The sequence below is a fragment of the Arachis stenosperma genome, chromosome 3 (genome assembly GCF_014773155.1).
Source record: "Arachis stenosperma cultivar V10309 chromosome 3, arast.V10309.gnm1.PFL2, whole genome shotgun sequence".
NCBI classification, from domain to species: Eukaryota; Viridiplantae; Streptophyta; class Magnoliopsida; order Fabales; family Fabaceae; genus Arachis; species Arachis stenosperma.
The window spans coordinates 9,035,791-9,054,603 of NC_080379.1; the positions used below are offsets into that span (position 1 = coordinate 9,035,791).

General features: G+C 32.6%; 1 protein-coding gene across 1 annotated transcript; it reads right to left on the bottom strand.

Annotated features, from left to right (window-relative positions):
- Positions 1 to 13,053: 13,053 nt before the first annotated feature.
- On the bottom strand, positions 13,054 to 18,426 carry LOC130969880 (putative disease resistance RPP13-like protein 1). The gene is made up of 4 exons (XM_057895785.1): positions 18,189 to 18,426; positions 15,207 to 18,012; positions 14,485 to 14,641; positions 13,054 to 13,310 (listed from the first exon to the last, which is right to left on the bottom strand). Exon 2 carries the CDS (start codon positions 17,985 to 17,987, stop codon positions 15,252 to 15,254), a length of 2,736 nt encoding a protein of 911 aa, XP_057751768.1. The 5' UTR covers positions 17,988 to 18,012; positions 18,189 to 18,426; the 3' UTR covers positions 13,054 to 13,310; positions 14,485 to 14,641; positions 15,207 to 15,251.
- Positions 18,427 to 18,813: the final 387 nt, after the last annotated feature.

Genomic DNA, 18,813 nt, shown 5'->3' on the forward strand with positions numbered 1-18,813 from the left:
GACTTCCTAATGATACAATCTCTGAAATTTACTCCTAATTCAATGAGTTCCCTCATGCAAGACGCCATGTATTGTATTTTAGCTTTCCACAATCATTGTCCTACTTTCACAATAGAGGTTAAACTTCAAACAAGAAAAAAGTAGGAATCTTATTCAATTAGAAATCAAAAGAGTTACTACCAACCAAGTCACAACAATCAAATTCAATCATTCAAGCATAATCAAGGACTCCTAATCCATTTTGAAACTTTTCACTGGTTTATTATCAAATTCTTTTGAAATAAAAACAACATTCAATACTCTGGCAAACGAAGAACATTCAAATTCACATAAAATTTTTATAGAAAAGAAAATAAAGTACAATAAAAATAAAAACAAAATGGAATCTTAAAGGAGTAGGTCGCAGAGGCAGAGGTGGAGGAAGAAGGACAGAGATCAGAGTCGCTGGTGAAGAAGAGGAACAGAGAGGCGACAGAAAACAATGAAGTGGTAGACCCGAGTGTAGCGGCGGCGGCGGCAGCATGTTGCGACGTCGACAATCAGAGAACAAGCACCATACAGGGGAGAACGAGCAATCCCGCGGATGGAGAGATCAGAGAACGACCACGGCGCAGGGAGAGGATCAGAGAGCGAGCTACCGCGGAGGGGCAGGACCAAGGAACGAGCGACGTTGATGGACGCAGAGGGGCAAAAGCCCTAGCAGAGCTTTGGAGTCTCCTCTTTGAAACTCAGATTAAAAAAAACAGGAGGAATGTGTAAAACAAAAAAATGCAGAGGGCAAATGTTTAATTATAAATTCTTTCAAAAATAAAAAACGGGGTTCATTTTATAAATATTTTACTGATGATGAATCATACTCCTATACAAAATTAGGAGTAAAAAATCCATGGCCATTAGATATTACAATACTCCTGTATTGTTTGGAGTTTTGAAACTTCTTAATATTATTAATATTATAATATATGTTGACACAGTATTTTAAAAAGTATTACATTAATAAAGCTTTTAATGCATATCAATAAAATCATTAAGTAATTAATATATTATTTTTATAAAACCACAAACAAATATTTATATTTAAACTATAAATACTTAACTACATATTTAAATATTTATTATACTATAACAAATATTAAAAAATATAATAAAATAATTACTTATTAATATTTTTTTATCAAGCTCGCTAATACTTTTATTATAATTTCAACATATATAATATTTTATTCTTCTATTTTATACAATACTTTTATTATACTATAAAAATTATTAATAAGTACAATAAAATATATTAGTAAGTACTATAAAAAATATTATTGAGTAATTATTTTAGTATACTCATTAAAATTTTTTATAGTAAATTTAAATATGATATAAAAAAGAGGAATAAAAATAAATATTGTTTAAATTTATCTCATGAAACTTATCTTATATACTATTCTTTTTTTTTCATCTATAGCATCATGATTTTAAAAATTAATTATATTATAACATACTATTTAATTAGGATATATATAAATATATATTAGGAATAAAATTAATATTTTTTAAAGTGTTATTTCAAATTAACTTATCAAAAGATAACTTAAAAAAAGAGATATTGAAAACAAATTTAGATGCGTTGAGGTACTGCATAATTTTTTTTAATATTTTATTGAAGATATTTATTTTAGGTTATTAGTTGAATGTAATTTTAGATTTTTATAGTTAAAATTAAATTTAAAAATAATTTTAAATAAGTAGTCACAAATCAAGAAGTAAAATAGTGTTACATTATCGTCAAATTCATAACTAGAGTTTTTGCTTCTAATGTTTAATCCATGAAGTTAGGGTGTAATCGGATTGGCTTGGGTTGAGTTTGGAAGAAATTGAAAACTGACCTGATTAAATTTGATCGTTTTGAAATAAATTAGATAAATATGTTTTTGTGACTAAATCTGGACCGATCATCTTAGTTTGCATTGATTTGAATACCGAATTAGAATTAGATTTCTAAAAAACAAAAAAAAAAGAAAAAAAATGTTCAACAAAGAAAAATAAGAATAAACCAATCCTATTACATCGTAACTTCATGGATTAAACATTAGAAGCAACAACTCTAATTACAAATCTGACAATAATATAACACTATTTTGCTCCTTGATTTGTGACTACTTACTTAAAATTATTTTTAAATTTAGTTTTAACTATAAAAATCTAAAATTACATTCAACTAATAACCTAAAGTAAACATCTTCAATAAAATATTAAAAAAAAATTATGCAGTACCTCAATGCATCTAAATTTATTTTTAATATCTCTTTTTTCTTTTGAAATATCTTTTGACAAATTAATTTAAAATAACAGTTTAAAAAATATTAATTTTGTTCCTTATATATATATCCTAATTAAATGGTATGTTATAATATAGTTAATTTTTAAAATCATGATGCTATAGATGAAAAAAAAGAGTAATATATAAAACAAGTTTTATGAGATAAATTATAATATCAAATAAATAATTAAAATAAATAAAAATAAAAGTTATTAATTAATTAGAATTTATAAATGAATTTAATAATTTTAATAACTTATATACCAATAGAACATATTAAATTTCTAATAGTAAGTCATAAAAAAAAATTCAATAATAATCATAATTGTCATTTTATTGAAAATATATTTTAGAGGATATAATTAATGTGTTTGTACCAAGGTTCTGAAAACCGAACCGGTCATCGAACCGTTTTAGTTACTGATTTACTGGTTTATAGGTTCAACCGGTTTGACCGTGGTTGAACCGAAAAAACCGTTTTATAATAAAATAATAAATAAAATATAAATAAACACACTAAAACATAATTATAGTTTAATATAAATTTTAAAATATCATCCAAATTAAAAGTACTACATAAACTAAAATGTTATAATCTCATTCAAATACATACTCAAAAATCAAATAACAAAAACAACCAACCAAACATAAAATGACAACATCTAAGTTTATCATCAATCATCAAAATCCGCTATAACTTGCTGCAGTTTTGCTACATTAATCCCTCACTTATGTAAACCCTTGTGGCTTGCGAGACTTGTTTGTGGATATGCCTAACAGAACAACCAGAGGAGATGAGAGGCCTTGTTATGAATGCCAATAATGAAATGAATTGAGTAGGTTTAACATGACAGGTTTAACATGGCAAGAGTAGGTTTATCATGGCAAATTTTCATCTTCCACTCAATGAACAATTTATTAAATCAACAACAGCAAAACACAATATAAAAGTCAAAAGGTCAAGAACAACACCAAAACAATAATTTATCAAATTAACAAGTTAATAAGATCAATCAAAACTGAAAATTAAAATAGCAAGAACAATATTCAATTATTTATTCAATTACTATATCACTATATCAGTTCACACTTCACAGTTCACAAAAAAACTATATCACTATATCACCATTTCAGTTCACGGTTGAATTACTTGAATCAGAGTTCGCATAGCTTCACTACATACATGTTCTCAATACAATTACTCTTGTTAAAAGTTAAAACCCCTTCTTTGTCATAGATTTTATTAGGGCTGTTTAGATCGATTAAGCATGTACTGTAAGTTTCTCTAGGTCTATGTAACAAGCATGTAGGTTATATAAGTATCCTCGGATATTATTTCTCTAAGTATATGTAACAAGCATGTAGGTTATATAAGGGGATAAGTATCCCGTTTATTATTTCTTTTTCAAATCTGTGGATTGTAATTCCATGTCTGATTATAAATTTCAATTTCAGTTTCAATTCTATGTCTTTATATTTATGTAACTGTTCTATTGAAATCCAATTTGGTTGATCGAGTTCTCATCAGATTAGGGAAAAGATTAATTGAATTTTAGTAACCGTGATATTAAAGAGAAGCAATTTGACCACATATCAGATATCACTATAAAAGAGACAATGGTTGCAGAAGGGGACAGAGACAAAGACACCGAGAGAAGCAAGTATGTATACCTCAAAATTCAACAAAGTAGCAAGACCTCTTCTGCAATTAAGCTCATCGTAATCACTGAGCTAAACTTTCTCAAAACATAACAATTATCAAAATTTATCACAATCTATACTCATATCTAACAAATAGCTCAAAACTCCAGGCCATCAACACATACCAACACAGGCAACAAAGATCAAACAAATCATCAAATTGCTGTGTGTAATAGTAACAATGCATGTTGCAATTGCTCAGATACATTCTTTTAACTTTGACAAAAACTTCATTCAACTCAAGAGAGGGATAATAAATCTTGAATCTTCCTCAGCAAATCCAAATCAGCCATATCAGTAATACTAAATTGTACCTTCTGATTTGGCAACTAATAAAAAAACAGAACAAAAAGTTCAAAGTAAAAAAAATAAAATTAACAACCCAACCAAAGAATCAAGAACAACCCAACCAAAGAACAAATCAGAATCAACAATAGGGAGGACGACGGAAGAATAAAAATAAATCAGAATCAAACCAACAATCAGAATAAAAAAGTTCAGAATAAAAATAGATCAGAATCAAAATCAAACAGAGGCTCCATTACAGATTCAAATGCAAGGAAGGATGACGGCGCTGGAAACGGAGAGCTGGCGACGGTGGAACAAAGCTTCGCGACGGAGGCAGGAGGCGAACCCGGCGACTATGCTTCCACTGCTGAGAGTCTAAAACGTTAGCTGAGTGAGGGATTGAGTGAGCTTCGAAGCTCCAACCAGCGACGGCGTCAGGAATAGTCCGGCGGCTGAACGAAAGGGAGGGACTGAGCTCGCCGACGTTGAGAGGAACGGCTAGCTCGAGGGTGATGGGAAGGACGAGGGAGGGTCTGCTGCTGCGCCATTGGAGAGAGTGTTGGAGTGAGTTAGGGTTGGTAACGGGTAAGGTTGGGGTTACTGAATGCTAAACGGCGCGTTTTGAGCGTTTTTGGGCAAAGTGAAAAAAACCGGCCGGGTCCCAGTTCGGTTCGACTGACCGGTTACCGGCCGGTTTAGCGGTTCAACAACGGTTTTCATTTTTTTCGGTTTTAGCATATAACCGAATCGTATTTCTCATCGGTTCGCAGTTCAATCGGTTCGACCGGCCGGTTCGAACCGGTTTTCAGAACATTGGTTTGTACTTTGTAGTTTTACAAAAAATATATTAATTGCTTAGTGATCTTATCAATGTACATTAAATGCTACATTAATAAAATATTCCCCCAAATATTGCACCAACGTATATTATAGTATTAATAATATAAAGAAGTTTCAAAACTCCAAACTATAGAAGAGTATGGAATCGGGTCCCTAAAAGTATATATATATAAAATTGTATCAACACTATTAATATAACTTTTTATAAGTCAAAAGTCGAAAAAAGTAACTTTCAAACTTTCCCAAACGGACCCTAAGTAGTGACATAACGATTAACACGATTAAGGCTTAGTTTGATAAACGTTTTACTTTTTGAAAATGGCTTATGAAAGCTATAGCAGCCGTAAAAGAAGCCACTTTTATTGGATGGGCTTTCTGTTATAAAATAACTAAATAAATAAGGAAGAAGTAACAAATAAAATATGAAAATATAATTAGATAACTCAAGTAGTAATATTTACTAGAATTACTATCTCAATATAATAGAGATGATTGATATATTTACTAATATTATATATAACAAGTAAGAGAGAGGAGTACTTAAAATACTTGTAAGGAGAGAGAATATAAAAGAGAGAGAGAACGTTGTTATTATTGATTGTATTTTTCTTAGAAGCAAAGGCCTCTATTTATATATGTATGGGGGATATAATTTCAACGTTCATTTAATATTATTCCTTCTTGAGAAAGTGAGTTTCACATGGGAATGGGCATCCACGTCCCATTCTTATCACAACACTTCCCCTTAGATGCCCATTTAGGATTATTGCCTCATTAAAACCTTACTAAAGGAAAACCCTGTGGGAAAAACCTTAGTGAAGGAAAAAGAGTACAATATCCTTTATGATGGAGACTGACTCATTAAAAACCTTGTCAAGAAAAATCCAATGAAAAAAAAACCTGACCAAGAAAAAAAAGAGTACAGTCTCCCCCTCTTATCGACATCATTTAATGTCTCGAAATTGGCGCATCCCAATCTCATGTACCAATCTTTCAAAGGAGGATTTTGGGAGTGACTTTGTGAATAAATCTGCCAGATTGTCACTTGAACGGATCTGTTGGACATCAATTGTCCCTTGATTTTGAAGATCATGAGTGAAGAAGAATTTAGGAGAAATATGCTTTGTTCTATCACCTTTGATGTATCCACCCTTAAGTTGAGCAATACATGCTGTATTATCTTCAAACAGGACAGTTGGAGCTATCTTATGATCAATCAGTCCACATGATGACAAAATATATTGAATCAGACTCCTCAACTAAAAACACTCGCGACTAGCTTCATGAATCGCCAGTATTTCAGCATGATTAGAGGAGGTTGCTGCTATTGTCTATTTCGTGGACCTCCATGATATAGCTGTACCACCATATGTGAACAGGTACCCTGTTTGAGATCTCCTTTTATGTGGATCAGACAAGTATTCGGCATCTGCATAGCCAACTAGTTGTGACTTGGATCCATAGGGATAAAATAATCCCATATCAACCGTTCCATGAAGATATCGAAAGATATGTTTGATTCCACTCCAATGTCTTCTGGTTGGAGAGGAATTATATCTTGCTAGTAAATTCACAGCAAATGATATATCAGGTCGCGTATTACTAGCAAGATACATTAGCGCTCCAATAGCACTAAAATATGGTACTTCAGGACCAAAGATATCTTCATTCTCTTCTTTAGGACGGAATTGATCCTTTTCCACATCCAAAGATCTTACGATCATTGGGGTACTTAATGGATGTGACTTATTCATATAAAATCTTTTTCAGGATCTTATCTGTGTATGTTGTTTGATGAATAAAGATCCCATTTTTTGTATGCTCGATCTGCAGGCCGAGACAAAATTTAGTCCTTCCAAGATCTTTCATCTCAAACTCTTCTTTTAGAGTTTTTATAATTGTTGGAATCTCTTCAGGAGTTCCAATGATATTTAAATCATCAACGTACACAGCAATTATAATGAACCCAGATGCAGATTTTTTTATGAAAACGCATGGACAAATATCATCATTCTTAAATCCGTTTTTGGCCAGATACTCAGTAAGACGATTATACCACATTCATCCAGATTGCTTCAAACCATATAAAGATCTTTGCAATTTGACTGAGTATAACCCTTGCGAATATTCATTGGATGGTTTAGATATCTTTAGTCCTTCAAGGACTTTCATATAGATATCCCGGTCTAATGAGCCATAAATAGGCTGTTACCACATCCATTAAATGCATATGCAGTTTATGATATGCAGATAAACTGACCAAATAACGCAATGTTATCGCATCCACTACAGGAAAATACGTTTCTTCATAATCTATACCGGGCCTTTGTGAAAAATCTTGTGCCACAAGTCGGGCTTTGTAGCGCACAACTTCATTTTTCTCATTTCGTTTTCTCACAAATACCCATCGGTATCCAATAGGTTTTACATCTTCGGGTGTACGGACTACAGGTCCAAAGACTTTACGTTTTGCAAGTGAGTCTAATTCAGCCTTCATGGCTTCTTTCGATTTTAGCCAATCATTCCTTCGTCGACATTCTTCGACTGATCTTGGATCAAGATCTTTACTTTCATGCATGATATTTAATGTCACATTATATGCAAATATTTCATTGACAATTGTCTTATGTCAGTCCCATTTCTCTCCTGTTAAGACATAATTTATCGAGATCTCGTCATTTTCACAATTTTCAGGTACCTAAATGTCTTCTGGCGTTAAAACTATATCAGAATTTTCGACAACTGCAGGTGTCTCTACTATGTCTTTTTCAACAGGAATATTATTTACCTCTTTTCTCTTTCGAGGATTTTTATCTTTGGAACCGACAGGCCTGCCACGCTTCTGGCGTGTATTTGCTTCAGTGGCTATTTGTCCTACTGGGACATCAATTCGAATTGGGGCATTTTCCACCCTGCCACGCTTCTGGCGTGAATTTGCTTCAGTGGCTACTTGTCCTATTGGGACATCAATTCGACTTGGGGCATTTTCCGCTGGTATATAAGATTTGGTTATCCTCTTTGTATCGAAAAATGTATCAGGCAATTCATTTGCTATTCTTTGCAAATGTATAATCTTTTGAACTTCTAGTTTACATTGCCCTAATCGAGGATCTAAATGCATCAACGAGGATGCATTCCAACTAAGTTCCTTTTTAGGAAGCTTATTCTCTCCCCCTAATGTTGGAAATTTTGATTCATCAAAATGACAATCCGCAAACCGGACTTTAAATACATCTCCCGTTTGTATCTCAAGATACCTCACTATAGAGGGAGAATCATATCCAACATATATCTCCAATTTTCTTTGTGGTCCTATTTTGGTGCGATTAGGTGGTGCAATGGGAACATATATTGCACACCCAAATATTCTTAAATGGGAGACATTTGGTTGCTGGCCAAAAGCTAATTGCATAGGAGAGAACTGATGGTAATTCGTTGGCCTCAAACGAATAAGTGTTGCGGCATGTAAAATAGCATGCCCCCAAACCGAGGTTGGGAGATTTGTTCTCATAAGCAAGGGTCTAGCAATTAATTGGAGGCGCTTAATAAGTAATTCTGCTAACCCATTTTGTGTGTGAACATAAGCTACTGGATGTTCAACACTTATTCCATTAGCCATACAATAAGCATCAAAAGCTTGGGAAGTAAATTCACCAGCATTATCAAGGCGAATTGCTTTGATTGGATTTTCTGAAAATTGTGCTTTTAATCGAATAATTTGAGCCAGTAATCTCGCAAACGCCAGGTTGCGAGAAGATAATAAGCACACATGTGACCATCTCGAAGATGTGTCTATCAGGACCATAAAATATCTAAAAGATCCACATGGTGGATGAATAGGTCCACATATATCACCTTGAATCCTTTCTAGAAATTCAGGAGACTCAAATCCAATCTTTACTGGTGATTGCCTTAAAATTAACTTCCCTTAAGAACATGCAACACAACAAAATTCACTAGATTTAAGAATCTTCTGGTTCTTTAGTGAATGTCCATGAGAGTTTTCAATCATTCTCCTCATCATGGTTGTTCCCGGATGACCCAATCTATCATGCCAAGTTATGAATTCATTTGGGCTAGTAAACTTCTTGTTTACAATGGCATGTGACTCAATTGCACTAATCTTGGTATAATACAACCCAGATGAAAGTGAGAGTAACTTTTATAATATAACCTTTTTATTTAAATCATGAGTTGTGATACATAAATACTCATGAATTTTCTCATTCATTGTTTCAATATGATATCCATTTCGGCGAATATCTTTGAAACTCAACAAGTTCCTCAGAGATTTGGTAGATAATAGTGCATTATTTATTATAAATTTTGTTCCTCCAGGAAACAAAATTATAGCTCTTCCGGAGCCTTCTATCACATTGCCTGAGCCAATAATAGTATTAACATATTCTTCTTTTGGCACAAGATGGGTAAAATATATATCACTTTTAAGAATAATGTGCGAACTTGCACAATCCGCAAGGCAAATATCTTCAAAATATATCCTTACCATTTTTCTTCAAAAATAAATAATAATTATAAAATGAGTAGAGGTACATGCACAGTCAAATTATTCACATGAATACTTAACAAACACATACACATATCAAACTATTCCATCATTGATCAAATAACCAATATTACCTTAAGAATCCTTAAAGAAATTAGATACATCATAATGAGTGGTGGAATTTTCATCATTTGAAAAAAAATTTGTTTCCTTTTCTTTGTCATCCCTTTTCAAGGATGCTTGATAAAGATCAACTAGGTGTCTTGGGGTACGACAGGTACGTGACCAATGGTCCTTTCCACCACAACGGAAGCATTTATCCTCAATTGATATACTTTGCCCATTATTTCTTTCTTTATCCCACTTCTGGTGAGATCTTTCTTGTGAACATAATTTATTTTTCCTTCCATAATTTTTTTTGTTATCAAAATCTTGCCATTTACCTCTTCTGGGGTTATAATTTGCCGCATTTGCTTCAAGAAATGGGGCGGCGCCAGCTAGGCGCACTTTATGATTTCTCAAAAGTAACTCATTGTTGCGTTTAGCAACAAGAAAGCAAGAAATTAACTCAGAATATTTTTAAATTCTTTTTCTCGATACTGCTGCTGTAGGAGCACATTCGAGACATGGAAGGTCAAAAATTTTTTCCTAACATATTGAGCTTGAGGAAGTATCACATGATTGTATTTTTCTTCAAAGTCTTTCCACAAATCTGCAGGATCTATTAATGTGGGATATTCATTTTTCAATCATACGTCAAGATGACGACGAAGGAAAATTATGGCTTTGGTTTTATCCTTTTGGGATGTATTATTTTCAGCCTCAATGGTATCTTCAAGATCCATTGAATCAAGATGGATTTCAACATCTATATCCATGATAAATAATTATTTCCAAATATATCAAGAGCATTATATTCAAGATGAAAGGGTTTCAACATAATAAAAATTTGTTACCTGGAGTCTTCCTAAAATTTGATCAGAGTCTCGTGCTGATAACGTGTTATAAAATAACTAAATAAATAAGGAAGAAGTAACAAATAAAATATGGAAATATAATTAGATAACCCAAGTAGTAATATTTACTAGAATTACTATCTCAATATAATAGAGATGATTAATATATTTACTAATATTATATATAAAAGTAAGAGAGAGGAGTACTTAAAATACTTGTAAGGAGAGAGAATATAAAAAAGAGAGAGAACGTTGTTATTATTGACTGTATTTTTCTTAGAAGTAAAGGCCTCTATTTATACATGTATGAAGGGATATAATTTCAACGTTCATTTAATATTATTCTTCCTTGAGAAAGTGAGTTTCACATGAGAATGGGCATCCACGTCCCATTCTTATCACAACACTTTCAATCTTTTTGGACCTGGTTTTCTATCTTGGACAGCTTTCGATAAGTACAAGTACCATAATTATGTTGGATAAAACAACTTTTAAAATTAAAAAGGACCATAATAAATATAAAAGTTAAATTTAAAAATTATTTAATGTATAAAATTATATTAGATTTTTTAGTTTTAAACACAAATTTTAAAAATTTCACATTAAATTTTAAAAATATTTTTATCTTTTAAAAATAACCAATACAAATACATAATTTTTTTAATTTACTAAATACAGATGAAGAGATTGTTTTTTAAAAAATATAAATACCTCTTTAAAAATTTTTATCAAACCAAGCCTTAGATGCTGATGTAGCATAACAATTAGAAGGAGCAATTTTTGTCTAAAATCTCTAGGTTGAGTGGAGCAATTTGCTACGTAGTTTGGATGCAAGGGAAAGACAAGGCGAAGAACATTATAGGATACAGTTGATGTATGAAGAAATTCCTTAATCCTGATTGTTTTGATAATCCGGTGTATAGTGCTATGAAGCACATACATTTTGATGAGCTTTTACGTGTGCATGTCGAACACATTTTGGACACAACACTTACTGATACTCGTCTAATACGCATGTCTGCTATGTTCAACCGTGTTTTAATAAAAAATAAAAAGTTTTTCTCCGAACACATTTGGACACACCTAAATACCATCACGTGTCAGCGTGTCCAGTCTTATTCTTAACATATATTTTTAAAATAAATTTAGATATAGTATATATTATTATTTATTAAAACAAAAAATATTTTAAATACTTAATATAATTAAAATAAGACATTAAAAATAATTAAAAAATTTAATTTATATTTTAATATCAATAAAATATCAAAATATCATTACGATTTATCTAAAAAATACTTTATATTTTATATGTATGCGTGTCCCCGTATCATTTAAGATTTTAAAATTAGTATATCGACGTATCCTGTGTCGTATCGTGTTCTACGTCCGTGTAAGTGTCTATGCATCATAGGTACAGTGTCTTAAAGACACTTTATTTTTTTAAGTATTTTTTTCAGGATCCATTTCCTTACTAGTATAGTCATCATTTATGCCTTGCAATAAGTGCACCTCAATTTAAAACTTGACTAGACAACATTATGGTGGACGAAATTTTTAAGTATTACGTATGTGAGTGTAATGTCGGTAAATTTATCATGCTTAAGAGGGATATCTAATCCATCTAACACAAAAAAACAAAAAAAATCACAGTACAAACTATTAATTATTAAATTTGAAAGTCCATTGTGTTTGGTGGGGAAATCTAAAAGTTGGAACTTGGAGGACCAACTCAAAATATTCTATTTGTGGTTGTCATTCTTTATATAACTTTTATAATTTACGTTAAGGTCCCAAAAGAATGACAAATTAAAATTGTGGCATTGAGATCCCATTCTCTTATAATTTTCAAACACTACTTAGTAGAATTGGACTATTAGATATGAAAATTTCATATTTAATATTAATGGTTAGAGTGGCTGACTATGTCATTGGAATTAATTTCTTGTTTTTCTTTTCTTATTTCTTTTTCTTTTACTTTTTCTATTGTACCCCCACAAAACAAAAACCATGTGTGTTTTTTCATCGCAATTGCACGTTTACGTGCTCTCCACTGAGGAAAAGAGGAGAAGCTGGTGCAGAAGAATGAGGTGTAAGAGGTGGCAGTAATGACGAAGTGGAAAGGAAATTCTCAGAGAGGATGAATGCTGGAGGATGGAGAGGATAGCGACCATGGAACTACGGAGGTGGGTAGCGTTGACGTGCACTCTAAAATTGATGAATGATAGGATAGTTTAGAAAATTCAAAAATTTGGGAACTTTTTTAATAAATTAAATTTTAATATTACAAATTTACCTTTATATTTTTCATAATTTTTAAAAATATCTTGGAGCTTAGAAGGATTAAAGGTCCTTAATATATTTCCCTCACCTAAGAAACCACCTATTAGAAAACATATCTATCAAAACTCACATCAATAATACATTGTTTAAGTAAATTGCCAGTCCCATAATCGATTCAAGTCTACACCTATGGCTATGGTGCATACCATAGATTTTAACTAAGAAACCAAAATAGTATATGCAACTTTAAATGGAGTTTGAAATTCACATGGTAACCACAGCTTATCTAATCAAAATCAATAACATTCTTGTCCAATATCTACTTTTTTGAAACAATTTTTACATGCCTTGTACTCTTGTAGTACCAATAATTGCTCCCTGCATCTAGCGCAACAACGATAATCACAAACCAAAATGCTTCAACCTGATATTAAAAATAAAAATATAATTAAAAAAAAGTAACGGAACTAATGCATGGACAGCAACACTGTGTAACAATTACAAAAAAACTGTGAAATGTATTTTTCATGAATCAAATAGTACGAAAAATATTTTTATAAGTTGTCTATAATGAAAGAGAATTTAGAAAACGAAATTTGAGCACCAAAATCCTTCTATATCCTTCCCCATTATATATGTAACACGAGCATGTCTATTAATTCATCTTTCTAGAATTCTAGTCATAAAATATGTGTGATATTTACAAGTGTGGGATTAGATAAGATCGTGAGTTTTTTTATTTTATATGTTATATACGATGAAAAATATTTTAGAAAAAGAAATCGGTACACAAAAACTCTCAGAACTCACATATCTCCATTAGTGCCTATTAATTCAACTGTTCATTTATTAAATATGTATACATTAATACCTGTGAGTTTAGTTAAGATGATAGTAGATACTTTTCATGGTAAACTAAAGTTGTTAGGTTTTATCTTTTGGAGTCTAAAGTTCTTAGGTTTCAATCTTAACAATACCTAGAAAATTTCTTTTCTTTTTTATAAATATACATGACAGAGAGTATTTTAGGAATATAAATTCAAAAATGCTATGTGCACCAAATCCTTCCTCAATTCACATTATACATAGTAGAAGTAGAGCAGATGTATAATGATGATAGATAAAAGATAATTAAAAATAAATATGTAAAACTACAAATTAAGAGTAATCCAAAAAAATATATTACAAAAAAACATTTAAAATACTTGTCCCAAAAAAAAAACACACATATATATAACATAGAAAAATGAAAATGGGAGATATTTCAAAAAAAAAACCTAAATAAATAAAAATAAAAATATAATAGAGCATACAAGTATATGACATAATTTTGGGCGACTTAGAGCAAAAGGAAAATTTCTTATATAGCTATTAGACACTAACTTGTTTTCAAAACATTTTAAGTATGTTGTTTGTCACTTAACATTTATCATTAATATTTACGAGTTTTGATCCAAAATAAATGTGTAATATAGATATGCACATGCACTAAAAAAATGATTATAACATCTAGTCACAAAAAAAATGATTATAACATCCTGATTTTAGATAAATCACAAATTATGCAAAAATTTTGGGTGGTTGCATCGGAGTCTAACCTTTTCTTTCTTTGACAAGCATCTCTGCTTCAGCAAGTTCATTTAAGTACAGGGCAACTGTTATTCATCACAGCATCTGATAATCCTACGAGTCTTTCATTGATTTTAGGCCAATAAAGAGAGTTACTTGCTGCAGCATATTCTCCATCCAACAAGGCTGTAGTTACACCATATAAAACATGAACAATCAGCAGTTATAATGACAATTAATCAGATGCAACTTTTACAAAGGGTAAAAGGCGAATTCAATTGACAGATTGATAAAACAAGAGTCTTCAAGAATTGATTGTAGCTACAATTTTTTTTTTTTGACAAATTATTTCAAGATTAAAACTACCCAATTGCAAAATCATCAAACAATCTAGTGGAGGAAGGTAGGTCACGTCTGTAACCCTTACTACATGCAGTTTCAAGTATGGTTTGCTCAAAAGCATACTGTTTTTATTTTTTTTTTGGTATAAATTATACGCCTATGCTCCATTCTATAAAGATGAAGCAAGAATCAAAGGATAAGTAATAAAAGATAACATAACTGATATGGAGAAGGGTGTGCTACAGAGAAATCAGATTTTTTATTCAAAGCAGATACAAATAACTTTGAATTTATCTAAGGTCTGCTCCCTTGAGTGTCAAAATCTTTTAACATCAATACTAACAATGAAGACAAGTATAAATTTAAAAGAAAATCATGCTGTTCATGATGATAAATATGCAGTTACTACCTGGCATTTATCTGTCCTATATCAGATGTTGCGCTGCCAATCCTCCTAGTCAATCTCAACTTTAGGGATTGACTGTATCTTGTTCCAATCTTCACTCCCAGGGATCATACATTGAGCTTTTAAATTGTTACAATTTCTGATGATTAAACATTTCACCGAGCTTGGTAGTTGTCCCCTTGGTAAGCATTTAAGCTCGGGACATTCCGAAAATTCTATTTTCTCAAGCTTAGCCATGTCACCCGCCTGCAACACCCCCCACTCTTTTAAGTCTTGCATATTGCATACTGTAAGAGCTCGCAAAGACTGATAACTAGGAGAGTCTCCCTTAGGCTCACAGTCAACGTACCGCAATTTACTGATCTTTTCAATATGAAGATCATTCAGCATTGGAAGATGGCCAAGAAACGGGAAAACCATACAAATGCAATTTTTTATAATAATCTTCTCGATCTTTGAAAATTTTGGGCTGCCTATCCAACCTGGAAACAAGGTGCCACCATATCCTTCTATGGTCAAATATTTGATCTTCTCGTTAGGTTCAAGTTTGGCTAACACACCTTCTCTGTCATCTTTAGCATCAGTCCATTGCAGCTCCAACGTATCTAAATATGACTTTTCTTGCAAGTTGGCTGTGGCAGCCTCTGTTGCATCAGAGACATTTTCAAGCTTAGTTATGCATAAGGACCCATGCAGATAATTCATATCTTTGAGTTCCTCTATGCGTCGTCCTTTTTCCTTAGCCACCATGAATGCAGATAAACCTTGTAAATTTATCAATTTTCCTAACTCGGATGGCATAGATTTCATCCGCTTCAGTGTATCCAGGTCAATTTCGAGGTGCTGAAGGTTTGTAAGATTCTTCATGTTCTTGGGCCATTCAAGTAGGTAGATGCAGTGGTTGAGCTTAAGCGTTTCCATCCCATTCAGATTTGTAATTGATTCAGGTAGCTTCTTAATAGAAGTGCTAGACACATCAAGATGGCGCATGTGTTTTGCTGTCCCAATAATTTCAGGTATCTCTCTGATCTTGGAAAAACTCAAGTTTAGAGCCCTCAAATAACTGAAATTGATTTTGCCAAAGAAATCATTAGGGATGTTGACAGGGGTAACACCACCCTTAGAAAACAAAATAAGAGTCCTCATTCGATCACATTTACTAAAAATGTTCAAGTGTTCTGTTTGAACGTCGTCACAGATTAAAGATGCATGTCTGACATCTTTAAAATTGGAAATTGGCGATGACATGCCATCTTCCACTCTAATACACAGCCCATCAGAAACAAATTCAGCAAACTCATGAATGAGGTTATGCATTCTAAATACTTGATGGTTACCGTGATCCACTGGTGAGAGTTGAAAAAATGACCTCTGAACCAGGATATCAAAATATTCTCCACCAATTTCTTGTGCACTTCTTACTCCGCTTTGTTGAATGAAGCCTTCAGATACCCACAACTTGACCAACTCATGTCTGCTGAATTTATGATTTGGAGGAAAAATGGTACAATAAGCAAAACATCTTTGCAAATAGGAAGGCAACCGGTCATAACTCGATTTCACTGCTGATAGTATATTTCGAGATGCTGGAAGTTCCCATAGTTTGCTTTTCAATATGGCTTCCCACTTCTTTTCATCGTGATTAAACCGCAAAACATTTCCAAACATCTTTGCGATCAATGGTAATTTATTGCATTTTTGTGCAATTTTGAATCCAATTTCCTCCAACACCGAGCGTTTGGAATCATCCGGAATAAGCCTTGAGAATGCTCCTTTCTCTATTATTCTCCAGCAGTCTTGATCAGACAAAGTGCGCACATGGTACATAGGAACAGTAGCAACCATCTCTGAAACAAGCATACTTTGTGTAGTAACCAAAATTTTGCTCCCCTTAGCAGCAACATTGAATGGCAAGCAAAGAATCTCCCAATCATTTTCATCTTCATTGCACATACCATCGAGTACAATTAAAACTTTCTTTTCCCTGAGTACCTTTCGAAGTGTAACTTGAATTTGATCCATATCAGACGACTCAAAGCTTTTCTCGCAAACAGCTTCAACAATCGATCTTGTAATTCTTTTTGCATCTTCATCACCAGAAATTGAGATCCAGATTCTTAATTCAAAATTGTCGGCCACACGATCATTGTTGTAGACAAACTGGGCTAGTGTAGTTTTTCCTACTCCCATCATTCCCACTAATGCAATGACTGAAAAATTTTCATTCGTCATGTCATTAGCCAACAACGATAGAATTTCTTCCATGTCATTTTCCCTTCCAATTACACAGGATGCATCTACCAGGGAACTGGATTGCAGCTTGCTTATAGATTGAAATTGGTTGATTCTGTACAACTCATTCATAAAATTGGCATCCGCCTTCCTCTCAATATCCTCCAGTTGCTCTCTCATCTTAACAATGGAGGATGGAATATTAAGCTTAAGACTACCTAAGACAGAGTTTCTCAACTGCTTTTCATCACCCTCAATGAGGTCATCGGGAGTAAATCTTGAGATTGCCAAGGCAATCTCATCCATTAAGTCCTCAGCATCAAGTAACACACACCGAGTGTCATGAAGCCACAGTTGCTGCATCTTGTAATCGAGAGGGTAGTGCTGCATTGCTTTCACACTATCAAAAAGAACCTGAACTTTCAGCAGGGTCCTTTCCAGCTTCTTCAGCTCTTCGTCAGCACCAAGTATAACAAATAGCTCCTTCTTAACAAGCTGCAAGGTGGCCGAGACAGTGCTCGAGAAAAAGCCGAGCTCCATGATCGCATCCATGATCAGAGCGGTAGGAGAACAGAAGCTAGACGAGAGAAGAAAAGTGTGTAAGACAACATTATCCATTCAATCAGTAACAGAGTTATCAAATTAAAATTTATCAAGAAGCTCAAACAGGGAGCCAAGTCAACAAATCCAATCAAACCAAGATTCCAAGAACACGCACTGAGGACTGACTAAGGGAAAGAATCGAGGCATTACCTTCGGCGAGGGGAGAGTAACGGACGACGGAAGCTGGCGAAGAACGCTGGCGACGGAGGACGACGGGCGAAGAGCCGCGTAGCAGGACCTGGAGATTCTGGCTTTGGCGAACTTGTGGCGGGCCTTCGAGCACGACGAACCAGGTGGCAATCGCGCGACCGGCGGCGACAGTTAGACGAACGGACGGCAACAATAAGTGGGTGGTGGGGGAGGCCACTGTAACTAGGGTTTCTTTTTTGATTTGGAGGGAAAACTGGAAACACTTCCTTTCATAGTTGTCAGAACAATAAATATTTTAAAATATCAAAAGTTTAAAATTAAAATTTAAAATATATATTTTTATTAACATTTTAAAATATCAAATTATTTTAAAATAATATAGAATATAAACAATAAATATTTTATTATTTTTATTCTATCATAAATATTTTTATTTTATTTTTATATTAAAATAATTATTATTTTTAAATTTTAATAATTTATTAATTAATTTATATCTTTTATACTATTATATGCTACAAGTATTAATTAAAAAATAATATTAATAGATATTAAATAATTATAAAAAATAAATGAGTTTATAATTATTATTAAATAAAAATATAATTAATTTAAGAATGAGTGA